Source organism: Epinephelus lanceolatus, chromosome 2, assembly GCF_041903045.1.
Source record: "Epinephelus lanceolatus isolate andai-2023 chromosome 2, ASM4190304v1, whole genome shotgun sequence".
Classification (NCBI taxonomy): Eukaryota; Metazoa; Chordata; class Actinopteri; order Perciformes; family Serranidae; genus Epinephelus; species Epinephelus lanceolatus.
The window spans coordinates 34,097,397-34,123,291 of NC_135735.1; the positions used below are offsets into that span (position 1 = coordinate 34,097,397).

At 41.1% G+C, this 25,895-nt stretch overlaps 1 protein-coding gene across 6 annotated transcripts in view; it reads left to right on the forward strand.

Moving 5' to 3' along the window:
- Positions 1-2,817: 2,817 nt before the first annotated feature.
- Positions 2,818-25,895, forward strand: part of trpm7 (transient receptor potential cation channel, subfamily M, member 7) — a 63,914-nt gene continuing 40,836 nt past the window's right edge. For 3 of the 6 annotated variants that reach the window (XM_078161022.1, XM_078161023.1, XM_078161024.1), the window contains exons 1-5: positions 12,437-12,597; positions 13,566-13,645; positions 17,524-17,562; positions 18,814-19,021; positions 22,072-22,285. In XM_078161022.1, the coding sequence (XP_078017148.1) occupies positions 12,547-12,597; positions 13,566-13,645; positions 17,524-17,562; positions 18,814-19,021; positions 22,072-22,285 (592 nt within the window). In that variant the 5' untranslated portion in view covers positions 12,437-12,546. Of the gene's footprint in view, positions 3,000-12,406; positions 12,598-13,565; positions 13,646-17,523; positions 17,563-18,813; positions 19,022-22,071; positions 22,286-25,895 lie in introns of those variants that run through there. The other 3 variants (XM_033615203.2, XM_078161025.1, XM_078161021.1) reach the window with 3 other exon arrangements.

The window sequence follows — 25,895 nt, forward strand, 5'->3', positions numbered from 1 at the left end:
CTGACCTCTAAAGTCTTTGACATATACAGTCCCTATTAGTGGGTTTATAATGCACATACTATGCTTGTATTTTTAAATCTTGTTTCAGGCACTCGGTGGCTTTACTGATGGTTAATAAATTTGCTACTGCCATATGAACCAGTAAGAATACACTCATAATAAGGTTAAAGAATGTTGCTAGGTGCTTAGCTGGTTATCTGTTTGATAATAATGCAGTTATAAATGTGGGTAAACATTAATAAATGTTCATGGGTTGCTCAGTTTCTAACAAATCCCCAAATCTGTAGGTATAAATGTTAATAAGCCGTTAATAAAGCATGTGCATAATAATCCACTCTGTAAATGTAAAATTTGATATGTTTTACATGTAATTTGGTCTAGGTGCTCTGCAAATGTACTATCAGGGAGTAGGAGTTCATACTGTAGGAGGGTTCTTTATGATGAAGTCATAAAGACAGAAAATGTGGTTGAGGATTAACAGTGAAACTGTCAAAAATCCCTGTGGGTGCACAGGGACTTTTCACAATATGGTAACTCCACACCCTGAAAATAATTGGAGTCCAACGTTAGTGTCTTTAAGAGGCCATGAGACACTTTTTTTGAAAGCTGGTGCAAAGGTAGCACTGGGAAACTAGACAACACCAGGCATCCAGTAATAATGCATCAACCATGTGGACATTGCTTGGTGGAAAAGATACTGAATGAGGGTCCAAAATTAGGCTACACCTTCCTTGGCAAGGGAACAACTATTATGGCCTTTTTTAAAAGGGTCCCTTGAAAACTTACCTAAAGATATCTGAATGAAAATGATTTCTATGGGGACCCACAAATCTCCCCTAAACTTGAGAAGGCCTGTTCCCAGTAAATGCCATGTTCCTTACAATCAACGTTCTCCCTTTTTAAGGAAAATGACACCTATTTGAAGAACAATGAATCACATTACATACATAGATAGATAACACATTAAAACAGGAGTGTTGTGGTACTCAAAAAATGTTAACTGCACAGATGTCAGTCCATGTATATAATAATAATAAATTTATTTGTAAAGCACTTTCAATCAGTGCTGTACATCATTAAAAACAGAAAGGCTACTAAAAACAGTCTACAATAAATAAAACACAATAAAACAATGACAGACAACAATAAATGGACAAATCAAGACTTATACACAACAGTGAACAAATGGGTCTTTAGCTTTGCTTTAAATACATCAACTGAACATGCCTGCCTAATACCAATAGATTGTTCCACAAGGTTGGTGCACGAAATAAAAAAGAACGCTCACCAATCGTCTTTCTGCAGACCTTGGGGACACTTAGAAGATGAGTCCCCTGGGAGCGCAAGTCACGTGTCGGCGTGTATGGTTTAACCAGGTCTGACAAGTACTGTGGTGCAATGGCATTCACAATTCTATATGTGAGCAACAGCACTTTAAAGTCTGATCTAACCTCTGCGGGAAGCCAGTGGAGCGAGGCCAACACATGAGTAACATGCTCATAGAACATGAGATGCTGCGTTCTGTACCATCTGAAGACCTCAAACACTCTTCTTTGGCAAACCTGACAGAAGGGCAGTGCAATAATCTAGCTGTGACATAACAAAAGCATGAATAAGGATCTCAGCATCATTTAATGAAAGGTTAGGTCGAATCTTAGTAATGTTTGTTAGGTGAAAAAAGGCCACTCTGGCCACCTCCTTTATATCAGATAATTAGTAACCGCTTATCCTCTTGGGGGCTGCGGGGGGCTGGAGCCTATTCCAGCTGACATTGGGCGAGCGGCAGGGTACATTCTGGACAGGTCACCAGACTATTGCAGGGCTGACACATAGAGACAGACAACCATTCACATTCACAATTTAGAGTCACCAATTAATCTATCCCCAACCTGCATGTCTTTGGACTGTGGGAGGAAGCAGGAGTACCCGGAGAAAACCCATGCTGACATGAGGAGAACATGCAAACTCCACACAGATTGACAGATTCCTGGGATTGATCCAGGAACACTCTTAATGTGAAGTGACAATGCTAACCACTACACCACTGTGCCGCCATAATTAATAATGTTAACTACAAAATAAGAAGGGGCCACCCTAGTTTAGTGATTAGCGCATCTGTAATCCATGTGGAAGGTCCAGGGCTTGAATCCCGCTGGGGTATACGTCAACAAAGGCATGTGGCCGCTGGGTTCCCATCGCCGAATCAACCCAGATCAGATTAATCTGAGCCAAGTCCTCAATGTGGACGCACCTCAAGCCTGTCATAGCCAGGAGGTTCCAGACATAAAAGGAGATTCAACTGTAAAATAAGAAACTAAAGTACAGCAATGTGTGATTCCTGAACTCTCCATATTGACATAGTTTAGCCTATTGCTTCAACATCATCATCAAACTCCTGAAATTCAGTTATGGTTTTGGTTTTGGTGCGCCACCCCAAGATTTTCAGTGGCCCCCTCTGGCCACAAAAAGTGTGGGGGCGCCACTGCTTATAAATAGCTTCTGACTAATTTGTAAAGCATTAGCAAGCCTTTATGATTTATGAACTATGAAGGTACTGAGGAAAGGGTGCCTTATTAAAGAGAATAATTTTTTATGGGGTATTTTAGGGCAATTCAGAGTCTTTTAATGACTGTGTGAGCACCATTAACAGTCAGCCATGCTAAATAAGTGCGACAGGACGTGGGAAGTTAGAATAATGTATGGTTTTGTTGGCTGTTGGTTCAGTATAGTTTGTGTAGGAACTAAAACAAAGCGCACATGTGGCCGCTGGCTCCGCCTCAGCCATGTGACAGTGTGCTGGCTGAGTCAGCCGGCTCGTCATGCAGCGTCAGTCTGGAGTCGCACAATTATGAAAAAGCAACCTTCCGTTGGAGCTGCAGCCGAAGCGGATCTCTCCAACGTCCACCGGGCTTTCCTTCCAAGGCTAACCGAGAGCACCGCCGATAGATGGATAAAAGCCACGACACAGCTCTTCCTGAGTCTCAACGGTGAAGAGAATGGTATGTGACCCTATCTCAGTAGTCATCTGTCGTCCTCTGGGTTTAATAGTGTTGTCAAATTGGCGCTGAGGATCGTCGTGACTGATCGGAGGTTTTGAGTGGCAGGTCCCCCCATGCATGCTGCCTCCTGCCTGTCAGGTACCCAGTCGAGACCCCGATGGCATTTGCTGTGTTTGCCGACTGCCTGGCTTCACTGCTAACACACTGTGACACACACGTAATGAGTAAAGTGTACACGGTGACACACCGTCTAGCGAGAAAACCCCCAAATCACACACGGGCGTAACGTTAGCAGGCTAAATAGCTAGCTCGCTAGCGCTAAATGCTAGGTACTTAACCTAAGCTAACTAGCTGCGGTAGCTGGCTGATGTTAGCAGCGGTTTCTGTGCCGTGAGACAACACAGACAGAGCCTCTCTCTTCACCAGACAAAGACAGATAAAAGAGTGCTCTTCACAGCAGCTGGCACTTGTTTGAGACACATTTCTAGCAGCTGTCTCAGATGTCGGACAAGACACGCTGTCATTGCCAGTAACAAGTCAATGCCACCTTGAGTGGCTGCCAAGTCCGGTGAATGCCTTTAGTCCTACAGCGCCGGGGAAAGTTAAGTGATGTTGAAACAGTGCATTTATTATCACAGACCTTTGTTAGACCTCTGTGCGCCCACTCACGGCTGTGGGCTGTCTGGAGACAGTTACATGATGTAGGCCTGCTGCAGACATTGCTGAAGACAACACTGGTATTTGTGGAGTTGTAACTTTTCCTCTTCCTCCTCGGGACGAGCTCGGCCTCCTCTTCTCACAAGGATTTCCTGTCTAGCCCTCTCTGGTCTATTAGCTCAGAGTCAATGGAGAGAGTGGAGGACGTGTAGCCAAGGTTGTGAGTCATTATTGACCATACAGTGTTACTTTTACATAGTGTGCAGAGCTGGGTAACACTGACAATATCTACTGTCATAACACAGCCAGTGCTTAGATATCAACACTGTGATGATGGTTCATATGAGGTGTGAGTGACCTGTATGATCCTGTGTCAGGGTACTGCTATTTTAGATTATGGCACTGATAATGTAGTACATTTCTTTTAGAAAATAAGTAGTGAGAAGACCTGTCAAATAACAGTTAATCATCACTGGATGCAAAAATCATACTATCTCTGTCTTAACAGTTGTGCTCATTAGTGTACAGCATTTCCTACAATGGCCTCATACAACCTGAGATATTAAAGTGAGAGTTATCAAGGTATAAAGAGAGTCTCTGACAGTAGACACATTTTGAAAGTTATATTACCTGACCATATTTTAGATGTGATTATTGGCAGTCCAAACAGGTCATTAATGATGTGGATGTGATGCTACGGCTGCAACTAACAATTATTTTTATTAGCGACTGATTAGCTCATTATTTTCTCGATCAATCGATTCGTCAATACAATAACAAAAATAGGGATACATGCCTATGTGATTTCCCAGAGCCTGACTTGATGTCTTCAGATAGTCTGTTTAATCCAACCAGCTATCCAAAAATCCAAAGCTGTGCAAATTTCAAAGAAAAGCATTGGATTGTCACGTTTAAGAACCATAAAACCAGAAAATGTTTGAGCTTTTTGCTTAAAAATGTACTAAAACGACTACGATTATGTACAGGCGGCAAGTGTGGTGTGGTGGTTAGCACTGTCGCCTCACAGCAAAAGGTTTCCTGGTTTGATCCCAGGAGGGAGCTCTTCTGTGCAGAGTTTGCATGTTCTTCTCATGTCAGCGTGGGTTTTCTCTGGGTACTCCAGCTTCCTCCCATGGTCCAAACACATGCAGGTTAACTGGTGACTCTAAATTGTCCGTAGGTGTGAATGTGAGTGTGAATGGTTGTCTGTCTCTATGTGTCAGCCTTAATCGATTAATCGACTCATCGATGCAGCTCTAGTGATGGCCATGGAGCTGCACATATTTGTTGTTCATTGAACTCATATTGAACAGTCACATGCATTTGCCAGAAGTTGTCCTATGTTGATGACGTCACAGTATGGTATGATATAGCATGTCCTTTATTCGATGAGACGCCGGCGCAGCAGGTGCCTGTCCTTTGCCTCAGTGTAAAAATGTCTTATTTCCCACAGTGCTGACCTGAGCCGGTCACATGCCCCAGCTTACTTGGGAGACACTCCTGTGCTACTGCTCTGAGCAGTGTGATAGTCTGATAGCAGCGCTGATAAATGTTGATCAACCAATGTCAGTCTGGTTCATCAGAGTAGTCGGCGTGATTTGATCTATATCGCCAATCTGTAATACAGCTTTATGATTGCAGGTCACAGTGTCTTACATAACCATGGATCGTTGAACTGGTCATCAGCTTTAGCGCTCTGTGAGCTGGTCGAAAATGGTCTTGCATCACTTTGTTGTGCTCCAGAATAGCTTCTAGCACAACTAGTGTGTGTGACTGTTTGTGTGTGTATTGTGTTAGAGTGCTTGCGTGTTTCAGCCTGCAGAGTGACCGTGACATGCTTCTCTGAGCGGGGTTATCTCACGCGCTAATCCATTTGCACCACACACACAAGCCCATTTGAAGATGGCTGATAAAGTTTTTCCAGCAGCCCTGGATTGGGGTTTCAAAAAAAAAAATTGGTCACAGAGTCTCAGTTTGTTGATTTTATGAATGGAGTGCTCCCCTGCAGATCTTATCCAGCTGATCCCCCCCCCACCACAAACACACACACACACACACACACACACACACACACACACACACACATACTGCTTCCCCTCACTGTGCAGAGCTGTAGCTCCTGGTCGGACACGCAGCTGACTTGCATGCGCTCACCCAAAGAGCACTGGAGGGAATACCAGCTTAGTATATCTCTTGTGTTGCAGTTATTGTGTAATATGTGTAGGAGAAGTATGCTATTTTATTTAGTTCCTCTCTTTGTTATTGGTCAGGAACTTGGCACTGTTCCTGTCTACTATCCTGAGACTGATTTAACCCTGGTTTTCATAGGCTAACATAACCATGAGCACCAGATGCTGACATGAATAGCCATCACATGCTTAACATTACTAGGTTATACATCTGCTTGGAGGCAGGACTCAGGGTGGCATGCCAGCATGGTGTCAGCTCATGCTGTGTAGTGTTTCAGAGCTATGTCCAGGGGGCACAAGGGTGAGAGCTGAAGAGCTGTCACACTTTGGTCTCATGACTGTAGGAACTGACTTAACAACCTTCCAGGAATCTTATCTGGAGGTTAAAATGGGAAAACAGGAATATGTTGTTTGTATGTACATTCAGTGTTTATTAATTTAGTATATACATAGAAATGGATATAATTAAGAATGTAGTAGTATATTTGACAGAAAAATAGTGTTAATTATACTTTTCTGATTGTATTATCATTTGGTTGTTTTGTCTGTAAGTGTCTTATCTGTTGGCTAAAGGGAATCCTTAATCCTAAACACCTAACATGTGGCAAGGATTGCAAATTGATGAGGTGTTTCTGTGTTAAAATGTCTCATAGTGTGATACATATTCTATTTTAATGAAGCCAATACAAAGGCCTATTTTGATTCGGCCTTGGCTCTGTCAGAAAGATTTACTTGTACTAGTTGTGTTGGCTCGAGCTGCAAACTTGAGGTTTGGATATAAGCCAGGTCACCAAAATCAGGCCTTGAGATCTGACTTGGACTTTCATGTTGTGAGGCATATTGTGACTTTTTATTTGAATTATTATGATTAAATTTATGATGGTCCTCCTGACATTGTGTCCTTAGAGGCACATGAGACCACTTAAAAACTTGTACTGGGCTCTCCTGACCTTTGTGTTTGAATGTCAAGTATGCAAAATAAACTAGGAACACTCATTCATTTCTTTTTCGTAGCATGAATTTATAGCACAGCCTCTTTATCAAATAAAGGTTCCATTAAAGCACAGCTTCGGCCATTGGAAAACATTTGAGAAACAGGAAAATGTTCAAATCTGGTAAAACTACTGCACTGTTATGAATGTGTAATGTGCCATTATACAGACACATGACATGAAAGACTTAAGATTTCCAAAGGAAAACTTAGTTTGAGACTTGCTCTGGCAGAAGAAAGACTTGACTTTGGATTGGTTAGATGACTTGAGAAACAGGTCTGATATCAGCACATTTGTTGGCACTCTTTGCTTTTGTGATTGTAGGGCTGCACCTATCGATTATCTGCCTCTTACTTTCTCGATTAATCGTTTGGTCCATAAAAGGAGAGAAAATAATGAACCCTTTCATCACAGTTTCCTACTTGTTTTGTCCAACCAACATTTGAAAACCCCAAATATTCAATTTACTGTTATTTAAACCTAAAAAAGAAATCATATAAAAAGAAACCATCAGATATTCACAAAAACAAAACAAACAAACAAATAAAACTAAAGAATTCTCTGCATTTTTGCTTAAAAATCACTTAAATGAATAAATTGTTGCAGATTAATTTTCTGTCTGTTGGCTTATTGATAAATCTACTAATCGTTCCAGATCTACCAAAGCTGAACGATTACTCAAATATTAATCTAGATCACGATTTTGGCCTCCGGCAGTTAAATTAAACATGATTAACTGCAATATTGATGTTTAAAATGCATGCACTGCTTATAGTAAACTCAGCTGTATATTAAATAAAGCGCTTCCCAAACTAACAGCCATTACACCTGTCATGCTGCTGTGCTCACACATCCCGCAGTGACAGACTGTGAAAACTTTCCTGAATGTTGCAGCTTCAGTCTAGACTAGAGGATGATACGAAGTGGATTTTCACTCCTGTCTGATCCCACTCCCACAAAGAAACTCCTGTCTGGTCCCAATCCCATGACAGAACCCAATCCCAAAAGAATGACTCCCATCGCATCCCATTCCTATGTTGTTTTTTCAATAATAAAGACGATAGCATTTATTCATTTTAGAGCTGCATATTTATATATAAAAAGTAGTGACCAACAGGATTTCCGAAACTGTGTCAGCCTCTTGTCCAAAGTAGACAAGAAGAGTAATATAAAACAGACAGCAGCTAGGAAATGAAAAGGCAAAATGAAAATCAAGTGTCTGGAGCAGAGAGTGAAGAGCTAGTCCCTTGAAAAGGATCTTCATCCGATGTTCGGAAGTATTTTGGATTTAGACCGAATAAGACAAGCAAAGCAACACAACTTGGTCAATCACCCAATAAAACACCATAAACTGCAGTACAATGACGGCTAAGAATGATAACGTCGCTAATGTTACCTCACTGAATCCCCGTCCTTGTCCAGCATCAACTCAGGCATCCATAACAGCAACACTGCACTGAACGCCACTGTATCCATCCAGCTCCCAGAGATGGACTGAAATAACCGATGCAGTTACACGCCATTTGCCTAACGATGTGTGTCCAATAAACACTCATTTTTTAAATGTAGCTTCAAGAGATGCACTGAATTCAGGTGAAGAAGAATCTTATTTTAAGTCTTATTTTGATGCAAAGATTTGTACATTATCATCCATTAAATAATCAAGATGAATAATTGTGATTTCAGTATTGATCAGAATAACTGTGATTATCATATCATTATCATATCACTGTGATGTGACTTGATGCAAAGAGAAACAGCGGTGAGGAATTAAGGTTATGGCGTGGAAAAAAACTCACGACAGGAGCCTCAGCTCACTGTACCGTGGAGGATGCCCTAGTTCTGCGCCCATGCTTACAGCCATAGACCAGTGCTTCAATTGTAATCATTGTTGTACCAGGATGGTGAGGCAGTTGGGTTAATTTGCTGCTCAGCGTAATTTAATTTTTCTGGTAACTCTGAACCTTATCTCTTCAAACCCAAATCTTCTGTCTGTCTTCTATTACAAAGAGTTGCAAACTTCTTGAAGCCAGTCACACCTTGATAGCAAATTCTCAAAGTACACAGCGGAGAAGTAAAACAGCTTTTGCTGGTTCTCTGAGAAAGTCTCTTCTCTTTGACTACCGCTCACACTGAAGTGCTGACCCCAGATCCTCCGCTCTTTCTAAATGGGTACTAGAATTGCCAAGCCAGATGTTATCTCAGCCCCTATTACGTCACGCAGGGCCAGAGGAATGATGGGTCGACCAGCCAGCCTCGTTACATTGTTGGGAAAAAGAAGAAGGAGGGGGAAGGAAGAGCTCAGTTGGCAAGGTTTCTGAGTTCACAGTGTGTGTGTGTGTGTGTGTGTGTGTGTGTGTGTGTGTCTTTGTGACTTTGTGTGTGTGTGTGTGTGTGTGTGTTGGATGACAGTAGGAAGATAAAGGAACAGTATGTGGTCAGATTTGTCTTTCTACATTCGAACATATTCACTACCATGTCCGTTTTTGGTGCAGATGAACGTGATCACACACACACACACACACACACACACACACACAGTTGCCCATAAACAAAACTCTCAGCAGCCTACATTGTCGAACCCAGAGGGATGGAAAGGTGCTGGCTTATATTTCCTACAGGAACAAAGTAATCATAAAAGCTGGAGCTCCAAGAGGAAGAGGGAGGGAGTGAGGAAGCAGGAGAGTGAGAGTGTGTTCATGTGGTTTTGGCAGTGGCTCTGAAGTGTTCGAGTCTTTTGTTGCCTGACATTCTCAGGTACCATGGTTACAGGTTAGCAGAGCACAGTCCGGCTTCATCTGCCTCATTAACACTTTGTTAGCTCGAGATGCCGCCAGCGTTGTTGTGGAAAGCATTCTTCCACAGCACAGCGCAGTCACTGATCAGGTCAGTACGGGGGCACTGAAGAGTCAGTGACTTGCGGTATACAATTACAGGGCAGGGTGTAATAATAACATCACATCAACAGCATGACTCACAAATGGTAGGCAGGCCACACAGTTAAATTAATGACCACATATTAACAGATGGAGAGTTCTTGAGATTGACAGCTACATTTGATGAAGGTCAGCAAACATTAATAATAGTGCTGCTGTCAGCATTTGCTAATTGGCACACCAAAATCCAATGTACCAATTACCATTATTAACTGAAGCTCTGATTGTACGGCTGTGACACGAGCTGCGCGGTAATTACATGCTCTATACTAGTAAAGTTAATACTATATAAAAATCTTCATACTCTATTGTTGACTATAGTCACAGCACACTGTACAAGAAATGTGTAATATACCATTTTTGGTATTTACAGGGAATTATGTACACTAGGTGTGTTGCTGGATACTATATATTTCAAATACAGAAACTTAAAGGAATAGTTTTTGTGAAATGCACTTTTTCATTGTCTTGCAGAGAGATGAGAGGATTAATACCAATTATATGTTTGTCTGTTAAATATGAGGCTGGAGCCAGGAGGTTAGTTGAGCTTAACATAAAGACTAGAAACAGGTGGAGTCATCTAGCCTAGCTCTATTTAAAGGTTTTAGAGCTTTACAGGTGCTGGGAGGAGGATTTTTGTCACCTTTGGGCGAGCCAGGCAGGTTTTCCCGTTTTCAGTCTTTATGTTAACCTTAGCAAACATCTCCTGGCTCCAGCGTCATGTTTTAGAGACATACTGTATGCAAGAGTGATCCCCTCCTGTAACTCTTAATAAGAAAGCAAGTAAGCATATTTTCCAAATATTTTGAACTATTCTAAAGATTTTCTAAAGATTTGATTTTGTTGAGAACCTTTGTATTACTTTCATAGCTGCTCTTTCATGACGATACTCTGTATTCAGTACTTTCATAACCTTCCAAGTCCATTCACTTTTATTTTTCCCTCTAAATAAGTGGTTTCGATGATGTAACTTAAGTGCAGGTTTGTCTACACTGTGGTTAATTCTGGGTTCAGGGGCAAGGTTCAGCCAAAACATAAATACATAGTGAAAGAGGTGATAATTCCCTCTGTCAAGATAATAGTTCACACCTACAAAAACATCACACTCATCAGATCATTTGTAATGATTCATTTAAACCTTTAGGACATACTGTGTTAACCGCAAGCGAGAATTCGAAAAATGAATTGTAGATACAAAATCGGCACTATACATGCAAAATGGACTTTAATGAGAGAGAAAAACCTTGATGCCAATGTCAGCAATGTAGTTGTAGGTCTAAACAGTGTTTAAAATGCCAAATTAAGTTGAAATGAAACCATAAAGAGAATACTTCACCCACAAAATGATCATTTATGTATCAGTTACTCACCTTGTATTATGCTGAATTTATAAAGAAAACCGTTTTTCTCACATGCCTCCAAAGTGAACGAAGAATCCAAAAGCTGAGAAAATTCTTGAAGAATTGAAGTAAAGAGGACTTGGTTTAACAACAGCAAAAGTTTATCAAAACATCTGTTCACAAACTCTCACAAACTCTTGCAGCATGATCCAAGTCTAATTATCCAGTTGCATGCCGAGTATTTACCAAACCCATCCATTTTTGCTAAAACCTACCTATTTAAAACACCTCTTTATACGACTTGTTGTGCGCCTGCTCACCGGAACAAACAAGCAGAGTTCAAACGCACATGGTTGCCCAGGCACGCTACTTGTATGACAAATAGTTTTAAATAGTAAGGTTTTAGCAGGAAATGCATGTGTTTGGGAGGTACTGAGCATACGACTAGATAAATAAAACTTGTTTTGATATAGTCTTGCTGTTGATAAGCGTGGCCCCCTTTACTCTTATTCATCAAGAATTTTCTCAGTTTTTGGATTCTTTGTTCAACTTGGAGGCATGTGAGAAAAACAAAGTATTCTTCACAATTTCAACTCAAAATGGGGTGAGTAATTGATATACAAATGATGATTTTGTGGGTGAAGTATTCCTTTAACATGTGTTTGATGTTGCCATCACTCAGCTCATAAATGATCTCCAGTAGTGCTGTGAGAAGAGAAAGATTAATCTGTCATGGTTGCTCTGTGTGGACACGCCCACTATATAAGTTTTCCATACAGGACGTTCAGTGTGAACATCAAAACCACTGTCTTGTGTAAATATGTGAACCTGTGTTTTAGGTTCAGTGTTACTATAGTCCAATAAAGGTTAGATAAATTTAAAAGTACCCAGGATTAACATTAGTTTGCTGCCCTCAGTTTGATCTGGATTACGTTTGTTTTAATGCTGCTCTTTTGAAAATGAGCTTCAAGATAAGTGCGGACCTTGTGTGTGTTGTTGGGAGTGGTTTTGTGTGTGCTGCATGAATCACAGTTGGTGGTGTGTCCTCAGTAGACAACTAGGTATATATCACTGAGGCCTCTGCCCATCCACTAATCCTCTCCCACACCCCCGCCTCCCTCGCCTCTTTCTCCCCAGCCTAAGTATAATATCTAGTTGGTCTCAGACACATTCATCTGCCCCCTGAGTGGCTCCTTACAGATTAACCGTGGATGGAGTTTGGAAGCTGCAACCTCTTACTGATCACTCAGCTTTTAACTCAGGCCGGATCTGTATGGTTACGGCATCGCTGTAGACTTTGAGACCTGGATGGAAACTTGTTCTGAGAGACGGAAACGGAGAGAAGTATAGTGATTTTGTTGCTGATGATCCAGCGCTCACGGGAGGCTGTGGTGACTGTGGTTTGTCAAGGAGATGCATGAAGGAGCCTTGGCATGTTCCTGTACAAAGCCCTTAAACACAGAGATGAAGAGGAGTACATCCAGGTACATACTCAGCGGCTCGGTGTCACTGGTCAAGTGGCGGGATGACCTGTTTGTTTAGACGTTTCTGTAAAACCGCCATTTGTTGTAGGCAGTATAGAACCTGAGGCACTATGGATGGGACTTTGGCACCAGAGATAAGTGACTTTAGGGAGAGATAAAATGATTGATTGAAATTTGGACATGGAACTGTTGCTTTATGCTGTGTCACTTCTGTAGCTACGCGGTCTGTATTTAACTAAACAGTCACATTGACCGACAGCATTTCCATCCCTGGTTGTTGTAATACTATTGTTTGAGTTTCAGGAGTAGTTGAAACGCTTTGGTGTGAAGCAGGTGACGGTGCTTGCAGGTTTCCTGCTTTGTGCCGGGAAGGATTAATGGTGCTAATCGCTCTGAGCTGCACTGGGGGAACAATAAGGCATGAGGCATTTAATTGAAAATTCCTGCAACATAAATCCTTGTTTTAAAGGAATAGTGATACAGACTGAGATTATTTTATTGTACTTTATAACAGGCACCTGTAGCTGGCGTGCCTCCTGAATCATACTTGTCCTAATTTTACGAAGTAAATTTGTATTTTTTTATTTATTAAAACATCTAATCCCTTTGATTTCCAGTGACTAAATCCTGGATTAAGGGGTTACAAGCCCCCTTTTAGGATGTTCCGTCATTTTCGGGGAAAATTGACTTAACTGAAGTAAAAGAGACAGCTTACCACTTTTGATTTATCCACGTGTTCTGTTTCCTTGTCTTTGTGAAAATACAATGGATATAATGTCAGCCCTGTTTGTACAAGCACTCAATAAATTGCTACACAGAGGAGCATTGTTTTCAGCATCCACAGGGGACCATTTTCTCGGCAGCTTGACTTTTTAGAATTCAAATATAATAAAGCCGTAAACACAAATGAGGAACATCAGCTGACGTCCATTGCTCACAATATGCAACTGTCTCTCTTTTGTTTGCAGTCCCAGAAACCCTGGATAGAAAGCACTTTCACCAAGCGGGAATGTGTGTACATACTTCCAGTGTCAAAGGACCCCCACAGGTATGTGCTTAGTCGTCCTGTAGTGTGCCTTGTGGTGATAGCCATGGAAACAGTGTAATTGCATGGTGTGTGTTAAAGTAGGCCCAAACCCTAACCACTACTCTCCAAAGACTAAATGAGTCTGTTTCCACATAATTTTGATGTTTATGTCTGTCACTATTATTACAGCGTTAAGTGAGGGGGAAGACCAGTGATGAACCTGTGTATCATTGCTTCTTAGGGATATTTATTTTAGTTTTTAGAAATGGATAATTCGTTCAATAGTTTTAATTGTTTGTTGTTCCATGAAATTGTCATGAAAAATTATGCATTGATTTAAGACTGTGAATGACAATGTTTTTGTAACAACAGTACAGATTCAATGTACATAGTGTGCTAACAGTTTCTAATTATGTCAAACATACTATTAATGTAGAAAAAAAATAAGGATTTTACATTACATTATAAGTATTTTAATGTGGTTTAATGTTTCAAATCTATGCTGTTCGTCAGACTTCTCAAAAGGCTTGAAATGTTACACTGCATTAAAATCCATCTAAATGGGAGCCGCTTGGTGTGTGGACGTATTTGTTTTCTACTTTGCCAGATGTTTCTTTGGTCCAGCACCCACTCCATTGGAATGTGGAATACGCATGTCTTTTTTTAACTGTTTTTATAACATACTGTTTATTCCATAGGACAGTAAAGAGGGCAAATTACAAAGTGAAAAAAGGAAAACTATTGGCTACCCCTTCAGTGGGGAATGCTGATCCTTATAGTACTGTTAAAAGGGCTAGGATTTTTATTATAAATGCTTTGAAATTAGGATGTGTGATATAATGTCACATCAGATAATACATGACAAAAAACTCAAGGCAGTCAAGGCACACTGAGCACCGCCAAACAAAATGATTAGTAAGAATTAGGTATTAGATATGATATCTGCTGATATTACAAAGTCTTCCACAATACATTTTCAATTCAATACAATTCAGGGGCCTTTGATTGATGTGATACAATATCATGTGCCCATTTTCGGTTACAGAATAAACTGCCTCCCCTTTTTTTGCTTTTGGACATAAAAGATAAAAACAACACATATGTAATAAAAAAAATTATAACGGCTTGTGCGCAGTAAAATTTACGTTAAATTGACTCCACTAATACACAAAACAGCACATGGGATAAGTTAACCTTCAGGGCTTTCTGCCAGAGTGACCTTTCTGGCAGAATTATTTTCATTCTAACCCAAATTTGGTAATTATTAAGGTCACTGGCCAATGCAGTCCATAAAGGCTTGAATTGGATGCCAAACTTTCACAAATGACAATGACTTTTTGTTTAAGTAATAATTCCACTCTCCCAAGTATAGTACACTATTCAGGTCCCTAAGCTACACTTCAACAGTGGGCACAGACTCCACTACTGCAGTAAAGCTGTATTTGCTTAAACCACACATAATGAAGCTGCTTGTAATTAGTATTTCGTGTTTAGTGTTATTTAATGTGGCACCCAAACACAGACAGAAATTCAAATATATTCTTCCAAAATGGCTGAATTTCTGGGCATAATCAAAGAAAGTAAAACAAAATGTTCTCATATGTGTTACGTTTATTACAGGTTTAGTAGGAGATACCTCATGGTATCTCATGTAATCTTGATTTTGTATAATCAAGTCTATGGATAACCTTGAAGTGGATTAATATGTGTCTAACATTTGTAGAGGATTTATTAGTATTGCTAAGACACCCCCTCCGGTACTCCCCTAGGATTATTTGTGCTGATAGTATCTGTCTTTGCCATTGTAATATAATAAAAGGAGGTCATGGATCCGTTAACTGATTACTGATCTTTTCAAATTTGTGGAGGTGCCTTCTAGTGAAACCCCTGATTTGTAGATATCTGAAGAAGTCAGTGAAAGAAGGTCATACTTCTGTTTAATTTGAGTAAATGACCATAAATTGTTGTCAAAATCCGCTATATTGACTAAACCTCTCTGTTTCCACTGACTGAAAACCCTGTCCTGGAGCTCAAGTAGAAATGCATGGTTATTACGTATTGGGCTGTCTAAGTTGGAAATATCTTTAAGTATGGTTTGATGTGTTTCCATATTTTAAGTATGTTGAACATGGTTGTATTTCCATTGTATAAATAATCTATTTTGGATGGGCTGTTGAACAGTGCACTCAGTGACATCCCTTTACATGAGGCAAATTTATTCTGGGGTCTCATTGTCCTTATCAGAGAGTGTTTCTCTCCACCAAGCCACATTATAAAGACTTATTACCCAATATTACCTTCTAAAGTTGGGGATACCAAACCCTTCCTCTATCTTTAACTTAGCCAAGTGTCTCTGTCTTACACAAGCTTTTAAAAGTTTTGGTATGGGATTGATTAGAATAATTAGAAAATTCGTAAAAGATCTGCCATCTTGATCACAGTAATCCTCCCGGCCATGGATAGAGGCAACATCCTCCAGAGTTCAGTATTATTTTTAAGTCCAGCCACTCTTTTATTCCAGTTTGTCTGTAGCAGTATTTACAGTTTTCTCGTAATAATGAGCCCAAAGTATTTACCAGGACTGAAGGCTATTTTGAAATGTATTGAGTCTTAAAAAAGGATTTTTTTGTGTTGGTAGAAAGAGGCACTAATTCACTTTATGGTAAATCCAGAGAATGCACTTAAATTTCCAGCAAGTTTAGTGAAGTTGCAATTGATGTCTCCCATTCAGCTATATATATAAGTACATCATCAGCATACGGCGAGATGCGTTGGGGTCGTACTTTAATAGTGATGGAGATTATCTCAGTGTTTTGCCTTACACTGGTGGCAAGTCATTACATAGCTGTTGCAAATAAATAAGTGGACAGGGGACATCCCACAGTAGCCCCACTGTGTAACACAGAAGGAGCTGACAGTGTCCCTGATTGGTAAAAGGATCGATTTTCTTTTTAATTTGCTGTTAGTCTGCTAATTTAGGAAGTTTGGATTTCATCATCTGGATGACTCATTCGATTTCCTTAAATCCAGATCCCACTTTAATCGTCATTTATTTCCTTGTGTACTGTTATTTGAAAAGTAAAACTAAAGATGATTTACTGTGTGTAATGTGAAGTGGGACTTTCCTGTAGACTTACTGGAATCTTACAAAGCAGTGTTAAAATTGTATGGAAGACTTCTTACTGGTCTGGCATGCAGCCCACTCATTCAAAATGTACCATGTGTGCATGAGAAGCACACACAAGCTAACTCAATTAAAGGTACAGCAGCTGGTATTGAAGTCATAGAAATAGGCAAAGACAAAAGAACCTTTTTGTTTGGAAGGTTCTTGGTTTTTTAATAAGTACTTTCTCACAGTTATGTGTATTTACTGTTTAACCTCCTTCTTTGTGTGTCAACCATTCCTGTTTTTAGTTACATTTTGAAGAAGTTGCCTTCCTTCCTCTCTTCTTGTACACGCACAGTGATACTAGGTTACTCTTTTCTTTGTTTTTTTTTTTTTTTACATCAATTATTTGCCACTGGATTTCCTCTGCTAACTAAAGTACGTGCTGCTGCTGGAAGATGATTCGGAGGTGTTAGGGAACATAGGCCCTCTTAACACTGCGCCAGCGGCCTGCATGTGACTGTGATCAAAGTGAGAGTCCCCTTGGCAGGTTTCACAATGCTCTCTTGGTTAAAGGCCAATCTAACTGGGCTGCCTGCCCAGCTGACAGATAACCTTCCTTAATGTCCTCAAACTTTGACTACAGAGAGCTTCCTTCTCACCAGGAGAGATCAGAACGTTATAACATTGTAACTGCTTTTGTATCTTTGCAAATGTACTGCAAATCTTGGTGGTTCATATTTATTTGAATTTAAAATGTTGACTAAGTACATTGATGTCAAATTCCTTCCAGATGCCTTCCAGGATGCCAGATTTGCCAACAGCTAGTCCGGTAAGTATTTGTTTGGTCTGTGTTTCCCTCATTCTTTGTTACCTGATGGGATTAGCCTAAAGGGATCCAGTTACTTTAAAAGGCCTGCAGGGAAATTCTTTTACAGTGTAATTCCACTGAACAGCAGCTCAGAAAACAATTAACCTTCAGGCTTTGTGTGTCAGGATGCACATCCTCACCTGAGGTTTAAAGGAGGCCTGAAAACAAAGACAGTTTAGTGTGGTCATTAATTGTAATAATACTAAATTGATGAGGCGAATGATGAAAGTGAATGGATGTTGGATGTTTCAGATGTTGATGTTGAGTCCCCAACCTTTCTATTCACACGTCACATATGCAGTTTACAGTGATAATACAAAAAAAATTACCATTTGAATTTTTTAGTAATTACAAACAAAAACTAGATTCGTATTTTAAGCCTGAAATAACATTTATGAGCACATTGTGTCAGATATAGCTATGTTATTGTTAATTTGAGAAGTTGCTTGAAAATGTCGTCGGCAAAAAGTCATTTTTGTCAATTTCGCTAGGTATTATGTCCCTGCTTTTGAATACCTGTTTCTTAGCGATTATGCATATTTGATAATTTAAAGGTCCAGTGTGTAGGATTTAGGGGATATATTGGCAGAAATGGAATATGATATATTAAGTATTTTTTCTTTAGTGTATAATTACCTGATAATAACAATTGTCATGTTTTGTTATCTGAGAATGAGCTGTTTATATTTAAGTAGGGAGCAAGTCCTCTTCCACGGAGACAGCCATGTTGCACTGCCATGTTTCAACAGTACCAAAGAATGGACAGAGCAAACACTGGCTCCAGATAGGGCCATTCACGTTTTTGAGTTTGCCACCGTCGTTGGCAGATCCTCTGCGGCGAAGGAACTGATTTTCTTTGTTTGTTTGTTTTTAGTCAAACTGCTTTATTCTGTGTTTTTATGGGTAAGTCAACACGTGCATTTGCTTTAGAGAGGAAGAGACCTCTGCAGATAATTCAGCTCCCAGTAAAAACCTCCAGAACAATGAATGCTGAAGAGAATCTTACCGGGAGAACTTTGAGCTGGTTGCAGTCTGCAGTCCTCACTACTAAATGCCACTAAATTTCCCTAAATCTTTCTCACTGGAGCTTTACATGTGCTGTTGTTAATATTCTGTTTTATCCCCTCTGTTCTGCAACATTACAGCCAAGGTGTGTCGAGCTGAAAAAGTATATTATTGTATCAATTAAAAGTGATTCTGTTGACCCTCAAGGTGCTGCTGTGGGCGGCTGGTGCGCCAGCATGTTGGCTTTACAGCCAGCTTGGCCACGAAGTACTCGGATGTGAAGTTGGGTGAAAATGCCAACCTGTCCATGCCCGAGCTGGAGGAGTGGTCGGTGGAAAAACACACAGAGGCGAGCCCCACTGACGCCTATGGTGTCATCAATTTCCAGGGAGGGTCTCACTCGTACAGAGCCAAGGTAAGAGGGCAAATTCTTTTCTGCTGGAGGACACGTTCATGTCAAAAGACAGCTTGGGAGTCTTTCAACTTTCATAACTGTGATATGGATCATAGAAAAAATGTTCTTACACAGTATTTAAGGTGTTTTCTTCAATGTAGATGTGTGTGGACTCGCTGCGAACATTTACTTATATACACTGAACAAAAATATAAATGCAACACTTTTGTTTTTGCTCCCATTTTTCATGAGCTGAACTCAAAGATCTAAAACATTTTCTATATACACAAAAGACCATTTCTCACAAATATTGTTCACAAATCTGTCTAAATCTATGTTAGTGAGCACTTCTCCTTTGCCGAGATAATCCATCCCATCTCACAGGTGTGGCATATCAAGATGCTGATTAGACAGCATGATTATTGCACAGGTGTGCCTTAGGCTGGCCACAATAAAAGGCCACTCTGAAATGTGCAGTTTTGCTTTATTGGGCGGGTTTGGGGGGGTCAGAAAACCAGTCAGTATCTGGTGTGACCACCATTTGCCTCACGCAGTGCAACACATCTCCTTCGCATAGAGTTGATCAGGTTGTTGATTGTGGCCTGTGGAATGTTGGTCCACTTCTCTTCAATGGCTGTGCGAAGTTGTTGGATATTGGCAGGAACTGGAACACGCTGTCGTATACGCCGATCCAGAGCATCCCAAACATGCTCAATGGGTGACATGTCCGGTGAGTATGCTGGCCATGCAAGAACTGGGATGTTTTCAGCTTCCAGAAATTGTGTACAGATCCTTGCAACATGGGGCCGTGCATTATCATGCTGCAACATGAGGTGATGGTCTTGGATGAATGGCACAACAATGGGCCTCAGGATCTCGTCACGGTATCTCTGTGCATTCAAAATGCCATCAATAAAATGCACCTGTGTTCGTTGTCCATAACATACGCCTGCCCATACCATAACGCCACCGCCACCATGGGCCACTTGATCTGTAATGTTGACATCAGCAAACCGCTCACCCACATGATGCCACACACACTGTCTGCCATCTGTCCTGAACAGTGAAAACCGGGATTCATCCGTGAAGAGAACACCTCTCCAACGTGCCAGACGCCATCAAATGTGAGCATTTGCCCACTCAAGTCGGTTACGACAACGAACTGCAGTCAGGTCGAGACCCCGATGAGGACAATGAGCATGCAAATGAGTTTCCCTGAGACGGTTTCTGACAGTTTGTGCAGAAATTCTTTGGTTATGCAAACCGATTGTTGCAGCAGCTGTCCGGGTGGCTGGTCTCAGACGATCTTGGAGGTGAACATGCTGAATGTGGAGAGAGGAGGAGAAGAAGAAGAAGAAGAAGAAGAAGACTTTATTGTCATTGTGCATTGCACAACGAAATTACGTGTAGTACCCTCGGCAAGATAACAACACAATAAAAGGACAGACAGTATATAAATATAAATATAAAAAGACGTCAGTAAACAATAAAGTGCGTGAGAGATATAGCAGCAGTATAAAAACTTCGATAAAAGAGGCAGCAGGCAGTGTAAAAACAGCAGCAAGGTGAGGTAAAGTGCAACGGTGCAGTTCAAAGTGCAAAGGTCAGTTCCTCAGTTTGGGGCTGGTGTGTATGTGAGTGCAGGGGGGTTGATGGAGGCCACAGCCCTGGGGAAAAACCTGTTCCTCAGTCTATTTGTCCTTGCTTTGAGGGCCCTGTACCTCCGTCCTGAGGGCAGGGGAGAAAACAGTCTGTGACCCGGGTGGGTGGGATCTGTGGGAATGCTGCTGGACTTCCTCTGGAGGCGGCCAGCGTGCACCGAGTCCAGGTCTGGGAGAGGACTTCCCACAATCCTCTGGGCTGTTCTTACCACCCGGGCTGGTGTGGTTACACATGGTCTGCAGTTGTGAGGCCGGTTGGATGTACTGCCAAATTGTCTGAAACGCCTTTGGAGACGCTTATGGTAGAGAAATGAACATTCAGTTCACGGGCAACAGCTCTGGCGGACATTCCTGCAGCCAGCATGCCAATTGCACGCTCCCTCAAAACTTGCGACATCTGTGGCATTGTGCTGTGTGATAAAACTGAACATTTTAGAGTGGCCTTTTATTGTGGCCAGCCTAAGGCACACCTGTGCAATAATCATGCTGTCTAATCAGCATCTTGATATGCCACACCTGTGAGGTGGGATGGATTATCTCGGCAAAGGAGAAGTGCTCACTAACACAGATTTAGACAGATTTGTGAACAATATTTGTGAGAAATGGTCTTTTGTGTGTATAGAAAATGTTTTAGATCTTTGAGTTCAGCTCATGAAAAATGGGAGCAAAAACAAAAGTGTTGCGTTTATATTTTTATTCAGTGTACATGTAACCCTGTGTACTAATGTAATCGGCTTTATTTCTGAAATTACCAAAGATAGTGTTAGTATGCCAATGTTAACTAACAGCCTCGAAAATAAAAAAAGTACAATGAAAGGATCATGGGTAAAATTACCCAGGACCCATAATTAGTCTTTATTCATTATTATTAATTATAAAAAGCAAGTGATTTTATGATCAGTCGATAAATCAATTAGTAACAGGGTTCCCCTGGTCTTGGAAAACCTGGAGGAGTCATTGGATTTCTAAATCTAATATTCCAGACCTGGAAAAGTCATGGTATAAGTACAGTCCTTGCAGGTTTTGAAAAAAAAATCATGAAATTTTGTTGTGTTTCATGGAATTAATAATAATTTTCTGCAGCTTTTGTGGTAATTTAGCACTAATATTTGTCCATGTGGTGTTTTGTTTACAAAATGCAATAATTATAATACAGTAATTAATAATTGGAGTACAGCGTACCATACAGTTCTGTCCATATACTTAAACGTTGTGAATAGTAATGTAAATTTTATCATGGGTCCTTGAAAAGTTATGGAGAAGTTAGAATTTTTTCCAAGAATGTGTAGGAACCCTGTAGTAATTTTTCAACCAAACATTTCTTGGTTTCAGCCTCTCAGATGTGATGTGGTGTTTCTTTATGTGCTCATGTTAACATGCTTTTCCTGTGTTTGTGCAAAACTTGGGCAGTATGTGCGTTTGTCCCACGACTCACGGCCAGAGAGCATCCTGCGGCTGATGCTGAAGGAGTGGCATATGGAGCTTCCTAAGATCCTCATCTCTGTCCATGGAGGAGTTCAGAACTTTGAGCTGCACCCACGCATCAAGCAGGTTGTGGGCAAGGGTCTCATCAAGGCTGCAGTCACCACCGGGGCCTGGATCCTCACCGGAGGGGTCAACACAGGTTTGTAGTCAGAAAAATGATAAACAAACAAGACAGGGAAACATGTTCAGGTCATGAGAAAATAATACAGCGGGCATGGGAATGTTAAACTGCCCTCTGAGTGTGATAAAGAATTGGTATTATTGTTATTGAATGGATATGGCAGCTAAATAACTTTTACTTTCCACCGCTGTTCCATTACATAGTCCCTAAATGAACACTCATGCACATTCACTTTGTACTCAGACCTGCAGGAGCACACAGCAACCATCAGTGTGTGATGCGCTGATGTAGCAGAAGTTGTAATACCGGGCTCTAAGCGTGTCATTTGGCTGTGTGTCGTGGCCAAGGTGTGTCTGCAGCCACAGCGCAACGTTAAGATGGTGTGGTCTGATCATAGTGTTTAAATCATTACTCACAGGGTCATTTACCCAGACCAGTGATTACTTTTAATGCCCCTGGCACCCTGACCAGTTGGGATGGTCTCCTGCATCACAAATTACTGCTGAATCCATGAGATCCATTAGCAGAGGATTGTGGTTCACAAACAACCCCAGGACTAATGTACTTGTTGTGGACTTGCCCCATATGCGGCATTTTGGTCACAGAAGCTCGGGTGTCTCGGCTGTTTCTTTTCACATGCATGTTTAATGGCATCTATGGTGTCGAGTTGACTTTTACTGTTCATAAATTTATGCAGAAATATATATGGTAAGGAGAAGTTTAAGTGAGATATGGCCAAGGATACCAAGTCACTAATGGAGGCAGTAGAGGCAGTATTTCACCGTCAGTGTACATCTACTATGAGTGCTTGTTTTTGTCACTGACAGGCTCAGATTGTTATTCTGACTGAGAACATCATAGAAAGGATCCCCAGAGATAGATGAGTAAAATTCTTTTTGTTTAACCAGAGAGTAGAGGTGGGGGACTTGAGTCTCGTAACTTTCCTTGAGTCAGACTTAAGTCGCAAATGTGAGGACTTGAGACTTGCTTGACTAACAGTGATAAAAGACTTGTCTTGACTTTGACTTGGTATTCACAACTTGAGACTTGGACTTCAAACAGGTGACTTGAAATTACTTGAATTGTTTTTTATTAAATATTTGCATTTTTCTAGATATTGAAAACATGGGTGACTTGTAGTGCAATGCGTGCAAACCTGGCAACCTACTACACATAGACCAATGCACAAGAAACCTATCATGGAGGGGGCTAGTCCAAAAATAATAAAATTTGGATTCAAAGGTTAGGCTGTTGATGTGAGTAGTTGTTACACCCGCAAACGTAATAACAGCCCACAAACGTAATAAACCACAAACGTAATACAAATCTGCAGCTTTGAATGTAATAATCCCGCAAATGTAATAAATTTCCCACAAACGTAATAGCAGCTGCCTACTACAAACGTAACACACAATTTTCCGCAAATGTAATAACTATTACATTTGCAGGAAATTATTACATATGTGGGAAGGTGAAAATCTAAACTGTAATAACTTCCCACAAATGTAATATGAGACTGAATAATGATCTTTGTGGTTGTTGTTCTTTGTTTGCTTACTTATACACCTGCCAATAGTGATGCGTGTGTTGACAAGCAACCCGCAGGTCGGGTGGGGCGGGTCAGAAAGTGACAGAGCAGCGTTCTGAGTAAGTTAGAAATAACTTACAGAAACACACACACACACACACACACACACACACACACTGGTCATTCCTTATCAGTTCACAGAATTACTCTGTGGTAGCAAATATGTCGTTTAATTGGATTTATTTTATTTTCTTCTGCCTCTTGTTAATACGGATTTCTCTGCAGCATCTGGCCTACAGCGGGATGGGTTGGCTCTCATAGGGGGTCAGGTGCAGGTTGTAAGGTTTTAAAAACCATGGTTTACAATAACTTAATTCTCCTCCACTCAAAAATGTGTTTTCTTCTTGTTCCTACAGATGAATGTTTGAGCCTCACTGTGCAGAATGATGTATGTGCAGAGCTTGACACTCGAAGGCTGTTTTCACATTTATCTGATGAAAATGCTCATAGGATTTTAAAGGGATAGTTCGGGTTTTTGGACATGAAGTTGCGTGTAACGCTGACCATCTGTAGCTCTGATGTGACGGTGTCACTACTGTCAACGAGCCTCCTGCTCTGAGAAATGGCCCGTAGCTTACCGGAGAAAAAGTTGTTCTTAAGATATAAGGGGGACACGTAACCAAAAGGTTTTAAGCTACAAAAAAGTATGCATGTGTTTTGTTAGACTATTTCAATAATTTTAAAACATCCCCGCATTACGTCAGACCTTGCTATCAACTGGGACTATTTTCTGGCCAGTATCACTCCGCCATGCAGGCCCGCAAGACAGCACGCCAACAGAAATCAATCAGACACGCACCGTACAGGTGCGCAGGATAGCAACGGCTAACGCAAACTTCATCGGCTGTTTCCAACAGAGAACCAGTGGGCTATATACCTACTACTACAGCGCAAACACCACCTCAGGCTCACAACACACCCTCGTCAGCTGCTGTAGGTAAACAGAGGAATACCAAAATGGTGCGAAGTTGTGATTTCCCCAGCTGTGGGAATAAAAACATCGCCGGCTCCCAATTCCATCGGTTTCCTGTTACAGATGTAACCCGTAGGCGTAGACGTGAATGTGTCTTCATGCTAACTTAGAAGCTTATTAAATCATCAGAATTTGGTATGACTTGACTTGGGACTTGCTTCACCTGAGTAATGACTGGACTTGTCTTGCTTGAATAATTACAGAGACTCGATGACTTGATTTATTCCTCACAGATTAATTCGAGACTTGGCTTGAGACTTGAAGGTTAAGACTTTAGACTTGCCTGTGACCTGCACGTGTGACTTGCCCCCACCTCTGCCAGAAAGCCTCAAAATCACTATCACCAAAGTCACCATTTAACAAAACAGTAATTTTCTCATTGTAAAAGACACTTAATTCAAAAACAGTCTAAAAGGACATAACAAAACCCACAAAAACTGTCTTGGTTTCCAGTTTTCCAGCTATCACCACCTCTGATTTGGTTGAAGTTAACCCTTAATTAAGTCAGGAAAATTTAAGTCAAAGAAAACTTTATTTCCATTTGCAGTATTATATTTGGCAGTATGGCTCTGTTCTGGGGCCTCTCTGCCTTTTCTCAGGCCTGCGCAGAAAGCCTCTTCCATTCACCTACGTGGAAAGCCAAAGGCGGACCGAGAACACCTCTCCGCCCTTCTGCATGTCTACATGGAAAGCTTAAGGTGGAGAGAGCACACCTCTCCACCCTGCCACGTGCAAATGAGGAAAGCCTGAGGCAGGGAGAGCAGCAGCAAAGACCCACGGGAACAGAACAGAGCAAGCTTCAATGACAAACAGAAATGACATTAATAAGTCAGATACAACAAAGAAAGAAGGAGCTGGGGTGGAGGCGGGTTGCAAAGCAGCGTGCAGAGGAAGCAGCAACAGTAGGCAGGCTAAACCAGTTTAAATAGGTTGCCCTGGATGAGATTTGCCAGTTGGTTGCATAGAAAGGAATCATGTGATCTATCAGCTGACTCCCTTCAATCAGTAAGCTGCTCCATCAGTTGACTGGGCAGTTTGAGATCAGCTGATGTAGCTGGGATGTGAGC